The sequence below is a fragment of the Pipistrellus hanaki genome (genome assembly GCF_964339955.1).
Source record: "Pipistrellus hanaki genome assembly, chromosome: 2".
Taxonomy (NCBI): domain Eukaryota; kingdom Metazoa; phylum Chordata; class Mammalia; order Chiroptera; family Vespertilionidae; genus Pipistrellus; species Pipistrellus hanaki.
The window spans coordinates 96043045-96061473 of record NC_140504.1 but is presented as its reverse complement, the minus strand read 5'-3'; the positions used below and the strand labels follow the sequence as shown (position 1 = coordinate 96061473).

The 18429-nt window shown below is 42.9% G+C and overlaps 1 protein-coding gene across 4 annotated transcripts in view; it reads left to right on the top strand.

Annotated features, from left to right (window-relative positions):
- Positions 1-6716: 6716 nt before the first annotated feature.
- HPS3 (HPS3 biogenesis of lysosomal organelles complex 2 subunit 1) overlaps positions 6717-18429 on the top strand; it is a 53875-nt gene continuing 42162 nt past the window's right edge. For 2 of the 4 annotated variants that reach the window (XR_014794327.1, XR_014794329.1), the window contains exons 1-4: positions 6717-7107; positions 11602-12093; positions 12697-12868; positions 12967-13052. Coding sequence is in view for 1 of the 4 variants with exons in the window: in XM_084875931.1 (XP_084732057.1) it covers positions 6891-7107; positions 11602-12093; positions 12697-12868; positions 12967-13052 (967 nt within the window). In the remaining 3 variants the exon portion in view is untranslated. The remainder of the gene's footprint in view (positions 7108-11601; positions 12094-12696; positions 12869-12966; positions 13053-18429) is intronic. The other 2 variants (XR_014794328.1, XM_084875931.1) reach the window with 2 other exon arrangements.

Genomic DNA, 18429 nt, shown 5'->3' with positions numbered 1-18429 from the left:
CTTTCTTTCTTTCTTTCTTCCTTTCTTTTCAGCATTTCCTTTAATATTTCTTGCATTGCTGACTTGGTAGTGATAAATTCCCTTAGCTTTTTTTTTTGTCTGCTAAGCTCCTGATTTCCCCTTCAATTTTGATTGATAGTTTTGCTGGATAGAGCATTCTTGGACTCAGTCCTTTGCTTTGTATCACTTTGTATACTTCCTTCCATTCTCTTCTAGCTTGATGTGTTTCTGTTGAAAAATCATTTGATAATCTTGATGGGGAATCCTTTGTAGATAACTCTGTGTCTCTCTCTTGCAGCCTTTAAGATTCTCTTTGTCATTAACATTTGCCATTGTAATTAAGATGTGTCTTGGTGTGGGTCTTTTGGGATTCATTTTGCCTGGTACTCTTTGTACTTGAGTAAATTTTTTCTTCCCTATATCAGGGAAGTTTTCTGTCATTATTTCTTCAAATAATTTTTCTAATCCTTGCTGCCCTTCTTGTCCTTCTGGCAGCCCTATTATACATATGTTATTTCATTTCATGTTGTGCCAAAGCTCCCTTAGACTCTCCTACTTTTCAATTTTTTTCTCCAGCTGCTGTTCAGATTAGGCTTCTTTCTCTACCTTATCTTCTAACGTACTTAGTCCTCTGCTTCTTCTAGTCTACCATTGAAACCTTTCATGATGTTTTTAATTGTAGCTATATAATTTTTGATTTTTCCCCCTGATTTTTGCCTAGGTTATTGATTTTCTCATCCATCAGGTGTATGAACAGTGTGACCATTATTCTGAATTCATTTTCTTTCATGTTTCATGTCTCTATTTCACTTATTTCCTTTCCTGGCGATTCCTCTTTTTCTTTTCTCTGGGGATTATTTTGTTGTCTCCCCATTCTAACTATCACCAGAAGATTCAAACACAGAGTTGTGGGGCCCTAGGCCATGTGCAATGGGAGCTTCGCGCAACCTGAGTGTTACTGAAGATCTCCAACACCAAGACATGTGGCTGCCGTGGGTTGGTGGAAGCTACACTCTCCCAGGATCAGAGCCACCAGTGCTCAATGCAGCCTTGTGCATGTACCTAGAATCAGGAACCCCGCCTGTGCCATGCTGATAAAGAGACCCTGCTGGCGTGTACCAAAAATCAGAGTCCCCTAGTGCATGCCAGGAGTCAAGTCTCCCTGTTCTTGTGCCAAGTATTGAGTATTAGAATCTCTCTTGCTTGGTGCGGCCTCACGCTGAGACTCATGTCCCCCGTATATGCATGCACTGAGAGTAGGAGTCACTGGCTCTTAGTGTGTGTGCACTGGGAATCAGTGAATCCAGGCACACGTGATGAGAAATAGAGTCAAGTCAGTGCTGCCTTTCATGATGAGAATAAAAATCCCTGGTCTGCTTAGGAGACTGGGTTGCAGAGCCACCCTGTGTCGGCAGGAGGCCCACTCCTGAGCTGTGAAAAACAGACTTCGTGTGTGCTTGCCCAGAATCAAAGTCAGGTGGCACTGTAGCCCTGTGTGGGCATGGGGTGTGGTCTATGTGGGAAACAGATTCCCAGTGTTTGTGTGCCCAGGTTCAAATTTGGGTAGCAGAGACAGAGCCGTCCTTTGTGGGCAGAAGGCCTGCTTGCATGTGGTGGGACCAGCAGTTCCTATGGCACTGCAGCAAGCCTGTGGGGAGGGGGATGGGTTCAGTGACTCACAGAAATCTGCTGCTGAGATGTCTGGATTTTTGGTGACTGTGGGTCTGCAGCTGTGGTTGCAGGTCACTGTTCCCAGTGCCTGTAGGGTCCTGGTTTGCGTCTAAGATCAGATTGGGTGGTGGTGAGGCTAGGATCCTAGTCTCAAGCAGTTCTGTTTTTTAAGATGATGTGGTCTCTGTGCCTGTGCTGGTTGCCCCTAGAGTGTCCGCGGGGTTTTGCCATCTAAGATTGCCTGTTTTGGCAGTCCCTTGGAAGGCTTGCAGGATCTAACTATTCCTAGTTCTCTCTCTCTCTCTCTCTCTCTCTCTCTCTCTCTCTCTCTCTCTCTCTCACACACACACACACACACACACACGTCCACACACTCCTCTATTGCTCCTATACTCTCTCACACTCACACATTTTCCCTTCCTATCTTCTTGCTTGTCACCATCTTTCAAGCCTCCTTCTCCTATTTTTAGCAAATATTTATGAAGTAACTGCTAGGCCACTGATAGTCATACAATGAACTTTACTTTGCTTCTAAGTAGCAATATGATTTGGGTAGGTCTCTTAGCCATTATATTATGTCTTTTGGTCTTAAAATAATTTCACATAGTTCTGGCTGGGGTTGTGAAGTGGTTAGAACTTCGGCCCTCAGGCAGGGGTCTTCAAACTACGGCCCGCGGGCCACATGCGGCCCACAGAGGAGTCTGATCCGGCCCGCCAGGTTTTTTGGGCAGTGAGCGCAGCCAAGGTGTTACAGTAGGAATTAGTAGTTCATATAGTCCGGCCCTCCAGCTTTCTGAGGGACCGTGATCTGGCCCCCACTTTAAAAAGTTTGAGGACCCCTGGAGAGGGTCATCATGGTTCAATTCTGGTCAAGGGCTGGTACCTCAGTTGCAGGCACCATGTCTCAGGTCAGGGTCAGTGCAGAAAGCAACCAATCGAAGTTTCTCTTTCACATGGACATTTCTCTCTCTCTCTCTCTCTCTCTCTCTTTCTCTCTCTCTCTTTCTCTCTGTCTCTACTCCTCCTTCCACTCTCTCTAAAAATCAATGGAAAAAATATTCTCAGGTGAGAATTAACAAATAATTCCACATATTTATTTATTTATTTATTTTTAAATATATATTTTTTTTATTGATTTTGTACAGAGAGGAATGGAGAGAGATAGAGAATTAGAAACATCGATGAGAGAGAGTCATCGATCAGTTGCCTCTTGCACACCCCCTACTGGGGATATGCCCGCAACCAAGGTACATGCCCTTGACCGGAATCGAACCCGGGACCCTTCAGTTCCCAAGCTGACGCTCTATCCATTGAGCCAAACCGGTCTCGGCTAATTCCACATATTTAAAGAATGTTATAGATATATACCCATAAACCATTAACAAAATCAAGATAATAAATATGTCCATCACTCCTAAAAGTTTACTTATGCTTCTTTGAAATCTCTCCCTCACACTGCTGGCCCTAATTAGAAGCTAGGCAACCAGTACTGTCTGTACAGGTTGGTTTGTATTTTCCAGAATTTTATATAAATAGAATCATTACATTAGTATGTGTTTTGTCTGGCTTATTTCATTCAGCATAAGTATTTTGAGTTCTATCCATGTTGATACATGTGTCAATAGTCTAGTCCTTTTGATTGCTGAGTAGTATTTCATTGTATGGATAAAACAAATTTTCTTTATCCATTTATCTGTTGGTGGATAGTTGACTTGTTTCCAGTTTTTAACTATTATACATAAAGCTGCTATGAAAATATGGGTACAGTTTTTTAAAGGATATATACTTTTAATTCTCATATGTAAACATCTAGAAGTGGAATTGCTGTATTATATGGCAGGTATATGATCAACTACCTAAGAGACCACCAAACTGTTTCAATGTTTTTGTACCATTTGACATCCATACTAGTTGCTCCATATCCTCAACAGCGTTTTTTATGGTCAGTAATTCTCATTTTAGTCATTGTAATAGAGGCCTACTACACAAAAATTTGTGCACTTGGGAGGGGGGGTCCCCCAACCAAGCCTGCAGCTTCTTGCAGTCTGGGATCCCTCAGGGGATGTCCACTTGCTGGCTTAAGCCCAGACCCTGGGGGATTGGGCCTAACCTGGCAGTCAGACATTCCTCTGACAGCCCAGGAGCCCTTGGGGTTGTCTGACTAATGGCATAGGCCTGCTTCCCATAGGAACATCCTTAGCGCTGCCACAGATCCTGAATCCTGCTGCCACCACCAGAGCACTGGTTAGCCATGAGCTAGCTTCTGGCTGAGGAGCACTTCCCCTGTGGAAATGCACTGACCACAGGGGGCAGCTCCTGCATTGACCGTTTGCCCCCTGGTGGTCAGTGAGTGTCATAGTGACTGCTGTTAGGGTCAATTTGCATATTATTCATTTATTATACAGGACTAGATGCCTGGTACACAAAATTCATGCACAGGGGTAGAGAAGTCCCTCAGTCTGACCTGCCCCCTCTCCAATCTGGGACCCTTTGGGAGGTGTCTGACTGCCAGTTTAATCAGACATCCCTTTCTCAATCCAGGACCACTGGCTCCTAACTTCTCACCTGCTTGCCTGATCGCCCCTAACCACCTCTGCCTGCCGGCCTGATCGCCCCCTAACTGCCCTCCCCTGCCGGCCTGATCGCTCCTTACTGCCTCTGCTTTGGTCCCCGCCACTGTGGCTTTCTCTGTAAGGACATTCAGAAGATGTCCATTATAATTAGCATATTACACTTTTATTAGTATAGATGCGTAGCAGTTTTAATGTTGGTTTTGACTTGCATTCCTATGACTAATGATGCCAGGCAGGTATTGGAATCCTAAAGCCAAATGTGATAGTGTTAGAAGGTGGTCCTTTGGGAGGTGACTAGGACATGAGTGGAGCCCTCAGGAATGGCTTAGTTATTTTATCAAAAAACAAAAACAAACAAACCAAAAAAGCCTACATAGCCACACCCCCATGGCCCAATCCCTGTAAACGGACAGTGGAACATTCCTCTAGAGGTCCCAGATTGGAGAGGGTGCAGGCTGGGCTGAGGGACACCCATCCCCCATCCCCCATGCATTAATGTTGTGCACTGAGCCTCTACTATAAAATACATTTAAAAAAAAGAGAGACAACAGACCCAAAATGGAGCCATTTGTGCTAAGCTCCACATCACCAAATGGAGAGTTAATTTCTAACTTAAGACAGCCTTCTCCAGAAGTAAAATCATAAACAGTTAATCTGGAATTATCTGATGGGCACTAGTGAGGTCATCTGCCTGATAGATCCCTGCCATCTCCTAAAGAAAGGTGACCTTGCCACAAGCAACCAGTTCTTTGCTTGTTTAACTTTCTGTCCCACCCCCGTCTGACTACAAAAGTCTATTATTTTGGACAGTTTCTTGGAAATACTTTCTATTTCTTAGATGGGATGCTGCCCAATTCCTGAATCATTGAATAAAGCCAATAAAACCTTTAAAATTCACTGGGTTGAATTTTGTTTTTTAACAGAGTCCTCTGCCACCTTAAAAGGTAGCAGAGCATCCCACCCCAAACTAGGCCTCTTGGCCTAAGGATTATTTTGAAAAACAGCAGATACAATAGAAGTTCTTAAAACAGAGTAGAAGTCACCCTTCTGTAGGGACATTTGTCTTGTCTCCCTCTCTGCACCAGGAAGAAAAGGACAGGTCTAAATCACCAGGACGACTACTACTTCTTCTTCTTCTTCTTCTTCTTCTTCTTCTTCTTCTTCTTTTTTTTTAAAAATATATTTTATTGATTTTATACAGAGAGGAAGGGAGAGAGATGAGAGTTAGAAACATCGATGAGAGTCATCGATCAGCTGCCTCTTGCACACCCCCTACTGGGGATATGCCCGCAACCAAGGTACATGCTCTTGACTGGAATGGAACCTGGGACCTTTCAGTCCCCAAGCCGACGCTCTATCCTAGGGGTGTCGAACTCAATCAGAGAAGGGGCCAAAATCTAAAATCCAGCCTAAATCGCGGGCCGAATGGTTTACTGAACAGTCATAAACTGACAATGTCATAAACTGACAGCGGAGTGCAGTGATGACAGGGCGGTGCGGGCCACATTGCAAGGCCTGGCGGGCTGGATTTGGCCCACGGGCCTTGTGTTTGACACATGTGCTCTATCCATTGAACCAAATCGGTTTCAGCTCACCAGGACTTCTTATCAATGGGGAAGGAACAGATTTATAGCTGCATAACCTCCTTACCCTCTGATTTGTGGGATAATAACCACAGACTCCACATTTGAGATGTTAGGAATAGATACAGATTATCGGATAGTTTTAGGACTGAGAGCCAGTGAATATCTGGCCCTTAGTCCTTTTTTTTTTTTTTTATTCTCTGGGGCTGAAATTAATCTGTCAAACACCTGGAGTTCACCAGATGGATGTCCACAGATTCTTTCATTCAGCAAACTTTTTTGTTTTTGTTTTTGCCAAGCATGTTCTAAGCAATGCTCTTTCCAACTAAACCAGTGGTTGGCAAACTTATTAGTCAACAGAGCCAAATATCAACAGTACATCGATTGAAATTTCTTCTGAGAGACACATTTTTTAAACTTAAACTTCTTCAAAATAGACTCGCCCAGGCTGTGGTATTTTGTGGAAGAGCCACACTCAAGGGGCCAAAGAGCCACACTTGGCTCGCGAGCAGCAGTTTGCCAACTACGGAACTAGACCATTCTAGAATTTAAAGTATTCCTGAACAGCTCCTGTTATTTAGTAGCGAGTTGCGCTGTGTGCATAGCACTTCAGTTATTGCAGCGCTGCACTCCAGAGGCTCAAGGCTAGGGGTGGAGTTGGGGGTGGGGGACATCGGTGATGGCCCTGAAGCAAGCAGGAAATAGTACATGAGAGCAGATGTGAAAACGTATTCTAGGGCCTAAAATCTCTCCTGGCCCAAAGCGGTAACGTGAAAAGACGAAGGGAATTACGGCGGCACATCGCCTGATAACCGCTGGGTACCAGCGCTGCACCTTGGCCCTCGGCCTTCGCAGGGCGGGCTGGAGGCCCTGACCACTCTCCATCTCCAGCTCCGCCCCGCCCCGCAGCGGCCACTTTAAGAGGCGGAGTCGCGGCGGCGGGCTGGCGTTCACGTGACGCGGCGATCGCTGTCGCTCACGGAAGTGGTCCTGCCTCCTGGTCCCGCCTCCGTAGCCGGCGCGGGGTCTCCGGGCGCCCGGACTGCCCGCAGCAGTGGCCGGGATGGTGCAGCTGTATAATCTGCACCCATTCGGGTCGCAGCAGGTGGTGCCCTGCAAGCTGGAGCCCGAACGGTTCTGCGGCGGGGGCCCTGACGCGCTGTTCGTGGCCGCGGGCTGCAAAGTGGAGGCGTTCGCGGTGGCCGGACAGGAGCTGTGCCAGCCGAGGTGTGCCTTCTCCACGCTGGGCCGGGTGCTGCGCTTGGCCTACAGCGAGGCCGGTGAGTAACGAGGGGCCAGAGCGCCTGGGCCCCCTTCTTGGGGCTTCCTTCAGCGGACCGGGCGTCCGGCGGCAGGCCTGGGAGGGAAGGGGTCTTCGTGCTTCCGGGAACTTGCCGGAAGGTCTTGCGTGGTGGCGGCTGGTGACTGAAAATGCGCTGAGCTCTGCTGTTGTCCTGGCAAAGGCTGGTGAGAGCCTGCTTTTAGAGGGCGGGGGTGCTGACTGCGCCTCCTCTTATGCTCTCGTCAGAGAAGCCTGTGGTTGGGTAACTGAGTTCCACCCACTGTAAGAAACCCGGACACTTCAAAAAATAACAAACACATACTACATTTCAAACACATACAAAGGCAGGGAGAATAGTAACCTGAGTCCCCAGGTACTCCCAGCTTCAACAATTAGGCCAACTCATGGCAAGCCCTGTTACACCTATACCTATAGTCACTGTCGGTTTTGGAAAACTCACATTATATGATAATTTTAAAATATATACGTAGAACTCCCCTCTTAGAACGCACATACATCCCCACACTCCTACCCTATCCCCAACCCCACCTCTGCCTCCAAACAGCTTAGCAGCATCCACTGTTATTTTTCCACCAGAAAAGTGAAGAGTACCAACAGGGCAATGTGTGGGTGTGTATATCCCTATTTTAGAAAACTCCAACATTTAATAACAGGTACTTCAGATTGCAAAAAGATTCACCATAGGATTTTAAAAAACTGTCTAAAAAATACACTTAGAATTCAATTCCTCCTTTTCCAGAGAGGTGTAAAGGTGTAAATATTAGTATTACAGTGGAACCACTTCCATTACTAATGAAGTGCAGAGCATCTAGTCCCTTTTCTGTCTGCAGGTGTGAGTTCATTGAAACTTTTGGATCTCAGTTTCTGTTAAAATCAAAACAAAAACAAAACAGTTGAATCACTAGATTACTGATTTCCAGGCATTGGGATTCTGTGGATCAGTAAAAAACTGTGATGCTGCCATATCTGTTCATTTTATCCTTATATTTACTGTCACCATTATTTATAATTATAAAAACAGCCCCAAATGTTGGATGTCTTTGCTTTACTACACTGTAATTAGTTTTTCTTTTTGACTAGTGAAGATATTAACAGGGTCCTGCAATGATTCATGGACTTGTTTGAACATTTTTAGATCTGTAAGTTTTCTTTTAGCAGAAGATTCTGATTTAGGTATTTCTTATGAAATCAGTTTCAATCATTTCACAATATTGATAGTTTTTCCCACCCAACCCCCTTTTAGGCACAGGAGTTCTCACCTTTAAGAGCTCTACTGAGTGTCAAACTCACCAGTTTCTACTTTACTGTGTGTATGAGAGCGTGAGCGCAATACACTATTTACGTTATTTGCCCCATTCTTCCAAATGGACATTTATTCTAGAATTGAAAGTGGCAGGCATTTTGTAAACTTTAAACTTTCTTGACTGTCAGTAGTGGTAATTCTAGGGATACTAGTACATAAGAATTACCTGGAGGAAGCTTTAAAAAATACTGTTAACATAAGAAACATTCAAACCTGTAAAGAACTTTATGAGTCTATTTGAACCAAACTCTCAAAAATTGCTGGGAAGCAGAATCTCAGGTATTGAGATAATGCTCCAGATAACGGTGGTTTTTCACCTTGTTTCATACAAAGTCAGTTACATGAAATCCATTAGTGATAGATTGGAGAGTCAGGAGAAAGCAAAAGGGGGGTAGGGGAGGAAAGCTCTGCGATTGGATAAAAACTAAAATGATAGACACATGCTTTTATTTTTTTCAAAATATATTTTTATTGATTTCAGAGTGTAAGGGAGAGGGAGAGATAGAAACATTAGTGATGAGAGAGAATCATGGATCAGCTGCCTCCTGCACGCCCCCACTAGGGATCAAGCCCACAGTCTCTAGCATGTGCCCTTGACCAGAATAGAACCCAGGATTCATTTCACAGGCCGATGCTCTATCCACTGAGCCAAACCTGCTAGGGCACATGTTTCTTTTACATAGGTGGGTACAGGATAGTTAACAGTCAACAATTAATGATAACAATAATGAGGGAGTTTGTGATCTCCACCTTGGAGCCTTGGCACGTTGGTTGTGCTCTGAGGGGTCTGGAAAAAGGGAAGTTACAAGTTACCCTGACATTCCACAAGTACGTTATCTTGGTGCAAAAAGACAATAGGCTTAGTAAAAATCGAAGTTGATCTTTGCCAGGGAAGATATTGGCCTGGGACATGACTACCCACCATCGACTGCTTTTTTTTTTTTTTTTTTTTCTTCTTTTTTTTAAAATATATTTTATTGATTTTTTACAGAGAGGAAGAGAGAGGGATAGAGAGTTAGAAACATTGATGAGAGAGAATCATCGATCAGCTGCCTCTTGCATACTCCCTACTGGGGATGTGCCTGCAACCAAGGTACATGCCCTTGACTGAAATCGAACCCAGGACCTTTCAATCCGCAGGCGGATGCTTTATCCACTGAGTCAAACCGGTTTCGGCACCATCGACTGCTTTTTAATTAAAGTTTTAATTTCATACCATCCTTTGTGATTACTTTATTTATTTTTTTAAAATTTTTTTCTTTGTGGTTACTTTAAGTCTCTTGAGTTTCCAAAGTTGCCACACAGGACTTTCCTGAGCTAGTCAGGTTAGCACGTGGCCCCTTTTCATCCACAATACCAATGCCTGGACCACAAACTTGAAAACCAGTGTCAGTTTTTTGGGGTGTGGCCCAGCATTGGGGTGAGTCTAATATTTACCCAGGATTGAGAACCACTAACCTAGAGCCATACTGGCCACTTATAGGCAGTGAGTAGGATGGTGACCTCATTAATGAGGCCTTGAAATCAAAGATGTTTTTATAATCTGGTTGCTGTCTTAAAGGATGTTCCGGAGTCATGTGGAATGTATTAGCATGGTTTTATAGCTCAAGGGTAACTTTCAGTCCTTGCTTGAACTTCAGTTGCTGGGTACAGCTTTTATTAGTCTACACATAGCCAACTCCTAGCTATGCGATATCCAGGTAACTTGTCTTCCATATCTCAGCTTTTACCTTTTGGTGTTCTTTCCTCCCATTCACAGTAACTTGGACATGAGGGGATTTATGCTCTAAGTACACAGTGTCTTCCTTTGTAGGCAAATCCCCCATCAAAAACAGAATGAATCTCATATCAGCCATTTATATGGGGTGGGCAAAAAGTAGGTTTACAGTTCTTCATATGGAAAATACAATCCTATATAATAAAAGAATAACATGTAAATTAGCCGTCACTCCATGGCAAAAATGGCAGCGCTCATAGCAGCCGCTGGAGGCATCGCCCAGGCAATGGGAGCCCAGCATGCGCTCCTTGGCCTCCGAAGGATGGGAGAGGTCACTGGCCAGAGGACTGGGAGCGGGACACTGAGTCAAGCTCAGCATCGGAGCCAAGGCTGTGCTGTGGGAGAGAAGAGACCTCTGGGGCCGTGAGCCCAGAGTTTGCGCCGGGCCTGCCGTGCTGCGGGAAGGAAGAGGCCTGTGGGGTCTTGAGCCCAGCGTCCACGCCCTGGCTGGCCATGCGGCAGGAGGGAAGGAGCCTGTGGGGTCGCGATGCTGAAAGAGCCCTGTGGGTGCCAAGGTCCTACACCTGCAGCTCAGCAGCTCCAGTCGCAGACTGGATGCCCCCTGCCAGCAGTCCAGACGGGACCAGCATGGCACTGCAGAGGGGGAGGAAGAGGTGTGTGTCCTACAGGCAAGCTACAGACATCAAATCACTGCTGACGAGGCCGCTCCCACACACACACTTGCAAGTAGTATCGCCCAAGGGGGCGACTCCTGAGGCAAGGCTCCCATGGCAGCTGATGCACAGCCAGACAAGGAAGCCTGAAGCATGGGCCAGGGCCCTGAGGTGGCCCCAGGACAAGCATCTTCACAGACGCTGTGTGGAAGGAGGGGAGGAACCTCTGGCTAGAGGCCAGGTGAAGGATGCTGGCGTCTTTGCAGGCCAAGACCAGGCTGGGGGGACCCATGCATGAATTTCATGCACTGGGCCTCTAGTAATTAATAATTAATAATACTAGAATAAACTTTTGTGTACTCACAACTGTAAATCTATGTTTGTCCCACCCTATATTTACTGTAAATGCTTTGCAGTCCTCAAGCAGTAAACATTTTCAGCTTTATTGTGTTGTTTTTTTAATCTCTAATTGGGTGCTATTCTTCTTTGATAAGATTTGGGGGTGTTAGGGAGAAATTTTAAGTCATAAAACATATTTTGATGTATTGTATATTATTTCTGCCTTTTTAAAAAAATATATTTTTACTGATTTCAGAGAGAAAAGGAGAGGGAGAGAGTTTGAAACATCAGTGATGAGAGAGAATCATTAATTGGATGCCTCCTGCATACCCCCTACTGGGAATCAAGCCCACAACCCAGGCATGTGCCCTTTTCTTGATGCAAGGTAAATGGTTGTTTCTAATCACAAATTCTAAGTATAATCTTATTTCCTTCTAGGAGACTATTTGGTAGCAATTGAAGAGAAAAACCAAACTACATTTCTACGTGCTTATGTGAACTGGAGAAGTAAAAGGACTGAAAATTCTCGAGTGTGCATTCGAATGGTTGGACATAATGTGGAGGCACCTTTTCAAGAAACCTTCAGAGACCAGATGTCTATTGTTGAAATGCCCCTTTCTGAGACCCCCTTGTGCATTTCCTGTTGTCCTGTGAAAGGAGACCTTCTTGTTGGCTGCACAAATAAGTTAGTCTTATTTAGTCTGAAGTATCAGATTATTAATGAAGAATTCCGAGTACTGGACTTTGAACGTTCTTTAATTATACACATACATAATATAACTCCCATTGAAATTTCTTTTTGTGTTGGATATGTGGCTGTCATGTCAGACTTAGAAGTCTTAATCCTAAAACTGGAGTCAAACCCTAAAAATGGAGAGAGTGCTCACCACCATCCACATGAGCCCAACAGTCCAATGACACAGGCAGAAGGTAAATGATGACTTTGCTTTCTTGTCCTAGGTATAGAGTAAACCTCACTTCTGGCAATCTCTGAAGCACTCTGTTGTGTGTGTGTATGTGTGTGTGTGTGTGTGTGTATTTCTGAAGCATTCATACAAGATATGAGTGCTTCATATATTGTATTATATATTGCCAAGCCACATTATGTGTAGATTGAGTTATTCCTAAAACATGGGATTGGGTTTGTGATTTTATTCTGTAGCATGCAATGCATTTCATTAATATTTGTCAATAGAAATAATGGATCAACTGTTTGATGAGGAGTTTGTAGTCCCAGTTCTTATATTTATTAGTTGAATGAACTTGAGTTTGGAATACCATTTCTGGGTTTTAGTTTCCTCATGTATAAAATGGGGATGATAATAAATCCTGTTGTATTGATCAGTTATTGTGAGAAATAAATGAGCAAGACTTCAGAAACATAGTGCCTTGTTAATACATGAAGTGTGTGTTTATATAAATAAGTAACATTACTCCTTGTCTATTTAATTGATGGGAGATATTGTGAAATGTAATTTCATTCAAGTAGCATTTGGACTTGTTGAATTCTTTTCTTCAATATTATTTTTTAAGGCACCAATAATGAAAATTTGCAACTTGAGTCAGATGATTTTGTTATCTGCCAGAAGCCTATGGAACTTCTTGGAAAAAATAGTGAGCAGTCTGGAGTATCTGTTACACTGGAGCCAACGGGATTAGATGATGAAAAAATGAAATATTTCCATGTTCAGCATCTGCTCTATAGGTATTAGAAAGTTTTTTATTCACCAGCATTTAATATATGTTTACCTATTTAAAGTTAATGGAAATTCGATCTCTCTCTATGTCTTTTTAAACTCACAGACGTTTTGCTCCTGATATTTCGTCCTATGTCTTGTCTGATGACATTAAGTTGCATTCACTTCAGCTGCTACCCATTTACCAAACAGGTAAGTATGATCGAGATACAGTGCAGTGAGGTAAAAGTCTCTGCTCGGAGGAATAATAATGTGTGTAATAGGTTAGGTTCTTCTACTGAGTCTTCCTGTAGCTTTAAAAAAATTTTTTTTTTTAAATTTAGTAAATCTTTATTGTTCAGATTATTACAGTTGTTCCTCTTTCTCCCCCCCATAGCTACCCTCCACCTGGTTCCCATCCCACCCTCTTCCTTTACTTCCCCCTCACTTTTCCCATCCATAGGTGTACAATTTTTGTCCAGATTCTTCCCGTACCCCCATACCCCTTTCCCCCTGAGAGTTGTCAGTCCACTCCCTTTCTATGCCCCTGATTCTATTATATTCACCAGTTTATTCTGTACATCAGATTTTTAATTCACTTGATTTTTAGATTCACTTGTTGATAGATGTGTATTTGTTGTTCATTATTTTTCTTTTTACCTTTTTCTTCTTCCTCTTCTTAGAGAATACCTTTCAGCATTTCATATAATACTGCTTTGGTGGTGATGCACTCCTTTAGCTTTTTCTTATCTGTGAAGCTCTTTATCTGCCCTTCAATTCTGTCAGCTTGGCTGGGTAGAGTACTCTTGGTTGTAGGTTCTTGCTGTTCATCACTTTGAATATTTCTTGCCATTCCTGTCTGGCCTGCATAGTTTCTGTTGAGAAATCAGCTAACAATTGTATGGTGCTCCCTTGTAGGAAACTAACTGTTTTTCTCTTGCTGCTTATAAGATTCTGTTTGTCTTTTGCTCTTGACATTTTAATTATGTTGTGTCTGGGTGTGGTGCTCTTTGGATTCTTTTTGTTTGGGGTTCTGTGTGCTTCCTGGACTTGTAAGTCTATTTCTTTCACCAGGTAGGGGAAGTTTTCAGTCATTATTTCTTCAAATAGGTTTTTAGTATCTTTTTCTCTCTCTTCTTTTGGCACCCCCATAATTCTGATGTTGGTACACTTGAAGTTGTCCCAGAGGCTTCTTACACTACCTTCAAATTTTTGGATTCTTTTTTTTTTTTAGCTTTTCCAGTTGAGTGATTTTTGCTTCTTTGTATTTCAAATCTTTGACTTGATTCTTGTATTCCTCTAGTTTGCTGTTGGGTGTCTGTATAATATTTTTTATTTCGGGCAGTGTATGTTTAATTTCTAGTTGGTCCTTTTCCATATCCTTGAGGGTCTCTCTCATATCCTCGAGGGTCTCACTAAATTTATTGGCCTTTTCTAGGAAATTCTTGAAAAACCTTATAACTGTGGTTTTGAATTCTATCTCCATTCATTTGTTTCCCTTTATTTCTTTAGTTTGTGATATGTTTCTTTGTCTCTGCATTTTTGCTGCTTCCCTGAGTTGGTAGGGTAGCTTTGTGTGTTAGGTGTCCTACATGGACCAGTGGCTCGGCCTCCCCAGTTATCTGAGGTGGACACTCTTGGTGCACCCCTTTGTGGATTGTGTGTACAGCCTTGTTGTAGTTAAGTCTTGATTGTTGTTGGTGTAAGTGGGAGGAGTTGACTTCAGACCAATTGGCTGTGAGGATTGTCTATACCGGGAGAATTGCTGTGCTGGAGACATCCTTATGAAACAATACTTACCAAATTGCAAAAGCCTCTGTGTTGAGCTTAGATGGGGTAGAGTCTCAGGGCTGAGCAAACAGTCTTGTTTTCCTGTCAGCCCTGCCCTATGAGGCCCCTGGGTCTCAGTGTGCCTCAGTAATTGCTGCAAGCACCTCTGAGAGAAAGCCGCCCTCGAGTTTCACCCGCTGCCAGACAGTCCAGTTTTTCCCGAATGAGTTTGGGTCCCCAGATTCTTGCCCGGAACTGGAGTTCAGCACAGTTGGGAGCTTTTGTCTCGCTCCCACTTGAGAAAGCCAGCCTTACACTCAGCCTCACGCTCTCTGTGTGCATGTGCCCCCAGACCTCTGCCTTTTACAGCTCCCCTGAGTCTTAGTGTGCTTTTCTCTTTTCCTTATAGTCCAGATTCCCCCTGAATGAGGCTGGGTCCCAAAGTCTCATCCAGAACTGGAGTTCAGAGCAGTTGGGAGCTTTTGTCTCCTTCCCGCTTGAGAAAGCCAGCCGCGTACTCAGCCCCTAGTCCTCTCTGTGCTCACGTCTCCTTACCTCAGCTTTCTGCAGCTCCTCTGAGTCTCAGTGTGCTTTTTTCTCTTTCCTTCTAGTTGTAGAATTTCCACTCAGCCAGCCTTCCTGTGGTTCTGGATGATATCCATTTTGTTTTTTAGTTGTAGTTTTGAAATTATTGTGCAAGGCAGCAGTTTAGGTACTTACCTATTCCACCATCTTGGTTTCTCTCCTGTTTAACATTTTTAGATGTTGCCTAGAGAAAGGTATAAATATTGTTCTGATTAAATATGTTTATACCTTCATTTATTTTTTTATTTGTTTTAGTAAACATTTATTGAATACTATGCTGGACATGGTGCTGAACTCTAGGGAACTAATAATAAGCAAAATTAGGCAAAGTATTTACACTCATGGAGCTTATGGTCTCATGGGGGAGATAGATGATTATTAGTCAAATAATCACACACACACAAAAACATGCTGAAATGAGCGCTCTGTTTGCGGCGGGGTGGGGGAGGAGGGGAACAAAACAAAATATGTCTTGAAAGCCTATAACAAAAAATCCTAACCTCATTTAGTGGTCAAAGAAGGCTTCTTGAGAAAGAGATCTCTAGAGTGAAATGGTGCTGATTTGGGGATATGATGCAGAAGAAGTGGCAAAGGTGTGGTGGAGGGCAAATCTTGTTTGAGGAACTGAGAGAAGCAAGACCATGGAGAGTCAAGCAAGGAAGAGGGGGTTGGGAGCCCAGGCTGGAGACAAGACAGGGCCCATAGCCATGTTAGTGGGTAAACTCTATTCAGTGGCTTCCCATAGCACTTGGGATAAAAACTCATATTTCTACATGATCCTGATTCTGTGCTTATCTTGTCCCTTTCACCCTGCTTACTGTTATCATCCATATGGCCTTTCTCTCATCCTCAGATAGGCCAAGTGCTCTCTTGTGTAAGGCTTTGTTACTTAGTCTTCAAGGGCTGATGTTATACTTTCCCAAAATCTTGCATGCCTCACAGCTCAAGTGTTGCCTAACCACAGAGGACTCCCTGAACTCTCAATTTAAACTATTCTATCTCCACATACTACCCAGTTTGTTTAGTCTCTACTCCAGTCCCCATTACTAGAATAAATGCTGTTAGCTTGTCTTGTGCACTGTTGTATCCCCCAAACCGCAAACAGTGGCATTTAGTAGGTATGTGATGAATGTTTAATAGGCAAATGGAAGGGTAGTACATATTTGAGCTGGGCCTTAAAGGATGAGTAGAACTTTTAAGAAATGGAGATTTTAGTGATATTACATAAGAGGAACCAACATGTACAAGGTACAAAAGTATTTGGAGATTAATGAGCTATTCTGTCTGACTAGAGCACAGATATGTGTAGGAAAGGAGTTAGAAATAAATGGCCATGGTGTTTTGGGCCAATTTTGGAGAATGCAGAATTGGACTTTCTTCTGTTATTAATGAGTGTCTTTGAAGAGTATCAACCAGAGCCAACTTTAAAAAAAAAATTTGATTATGAAAAATTTCAAGCACATAGATATAGAGAAAATAGTACAATGAACCCATCACACAACTTCAATAGTATTGTTTTGTGATTACTCCCTGCCAGATTATTTTGATGAAAATTCTAGAGTTTATACCATTCCATCCATAAATATTTCAACTTGTATTTCTAAAAGAAAGGGATTCTTTGATTTAAACAAACCCAAAATACCATTTCACATTTTTTTTTAGTGTATTTGCCTTTTGATGGCTCATATCTGCCTTTTTAGTGTAAGTGTTCTAGTTTTGCCTGATTTTTATTGATTTTTAGAGGTAGCGGAGAAGGGAGAAAGAGATAGAAACATCAATGATAAGAAAAAATCAAATTGATTGGCTGCTTCTTGTATACCCTCCATTGAGGATTCAACCAGCAATCTGGACATGTGCTTGACCAAGAATCGAACTGTGACCTCCTGGTTTATGGATCTAAGTTCAGCTACTGAACCACACTAACCAGGCCCATTTCACATTTTAAAAATTTCATTGCTATCATCAAATATCCAGTCAGTGTTTACATTTCTCTAATTGTCTAAAATTTTTTTCTTTAATTCATTTGTTTGGATCAGATTTATTTGTTTGTTTCATATATCACAATTGGTTGTTATGTCTTTAAAATTTCTTGTCTTTCACTCTTTTTGTTGTTGTTGTTAAGCCTCACCTGAGGATATTTTTCCACTGATTTTTAGAGAGAGTAGAAGGGAGGAGACAGACAGAGATCGAGAGAAACATTGATATGAGAAAGACATCTATTGGCTGCCTCGATTGGTTGCTTCCCTCACACGCCTGAAAGGAGGTGGGGGAATGAGCCAGCAAATAGGTAATATGCCTTTGACCAGAATCACACCCGGGATCCTTCAGTCTGAGGGCCGATACTCTCTCCACTGAGACAAACCAGCTAGAGATAAAGTCTCTTTAAATATGTAGGCTGTCCCTTCCTTCCTCTTTTTATTTCTTTGCAATTTATTTAGCAAGAAACTGGACTGATAACTGTAGAGTTTCCCACAATCTTAATTTTGCTAGTTAACTCCCCACAGTGTCATTAAACATTTTCCTGTATTTCCCTGTGATTTGGTAGTTCTATCTTTTTAAATTTTTTTTATTGATTTTAGAGAGAGGAAGGAAGAGGGGTAGAGTGATAGAAGCGTTGATGAGAGAAATATTGATCAGTCCACCTCCTACACACCTCCTACTGGGGATCAAGCCCGCCACTGGGATATGTGTTCTGACCAGGAGTCAAACCATGTTCTCCTGGTTTATGGGCCCATCCTCAACCACTGAGCCACAATTGGCGTGGTAGTTCTATCTAAAGGTACACTTTTCATTATGTAGCCCAGGGGTCTTCAAACTACGGCCCGCGGGCCACATGCAGCCCCCAGGGGAGTCTGATCCTGCCCGCCAGGTTTTTTGGGCAGTGAGCGCAGCCAAGGTGTTACAGTAGGGATTAGTAGCTCATATAGTCCGGCCCTCCACCTCTCTGAGGGACCGTGATCTGGCCCCCACTTTAAAAAGTTTGAGGACTCCTGATGTAGCCATTAGTGACATGTTGCTATTGAACACTTGAAATGTCATGAGTCTAAATTGAAATATTCTGTAAGTATAAAATTTACACTAGATCTTCAAGACTTACTACAAAGAAAGAAAAGAATATAAAATACTTCATTATATTTTTGTTGATTGCTTGTTGAAATGATAATGTTTTGATTATATTGGTTAATATGACATATTAAATGTATTTTGCCTGCTTTTACTTTTGTAAATGTGATTT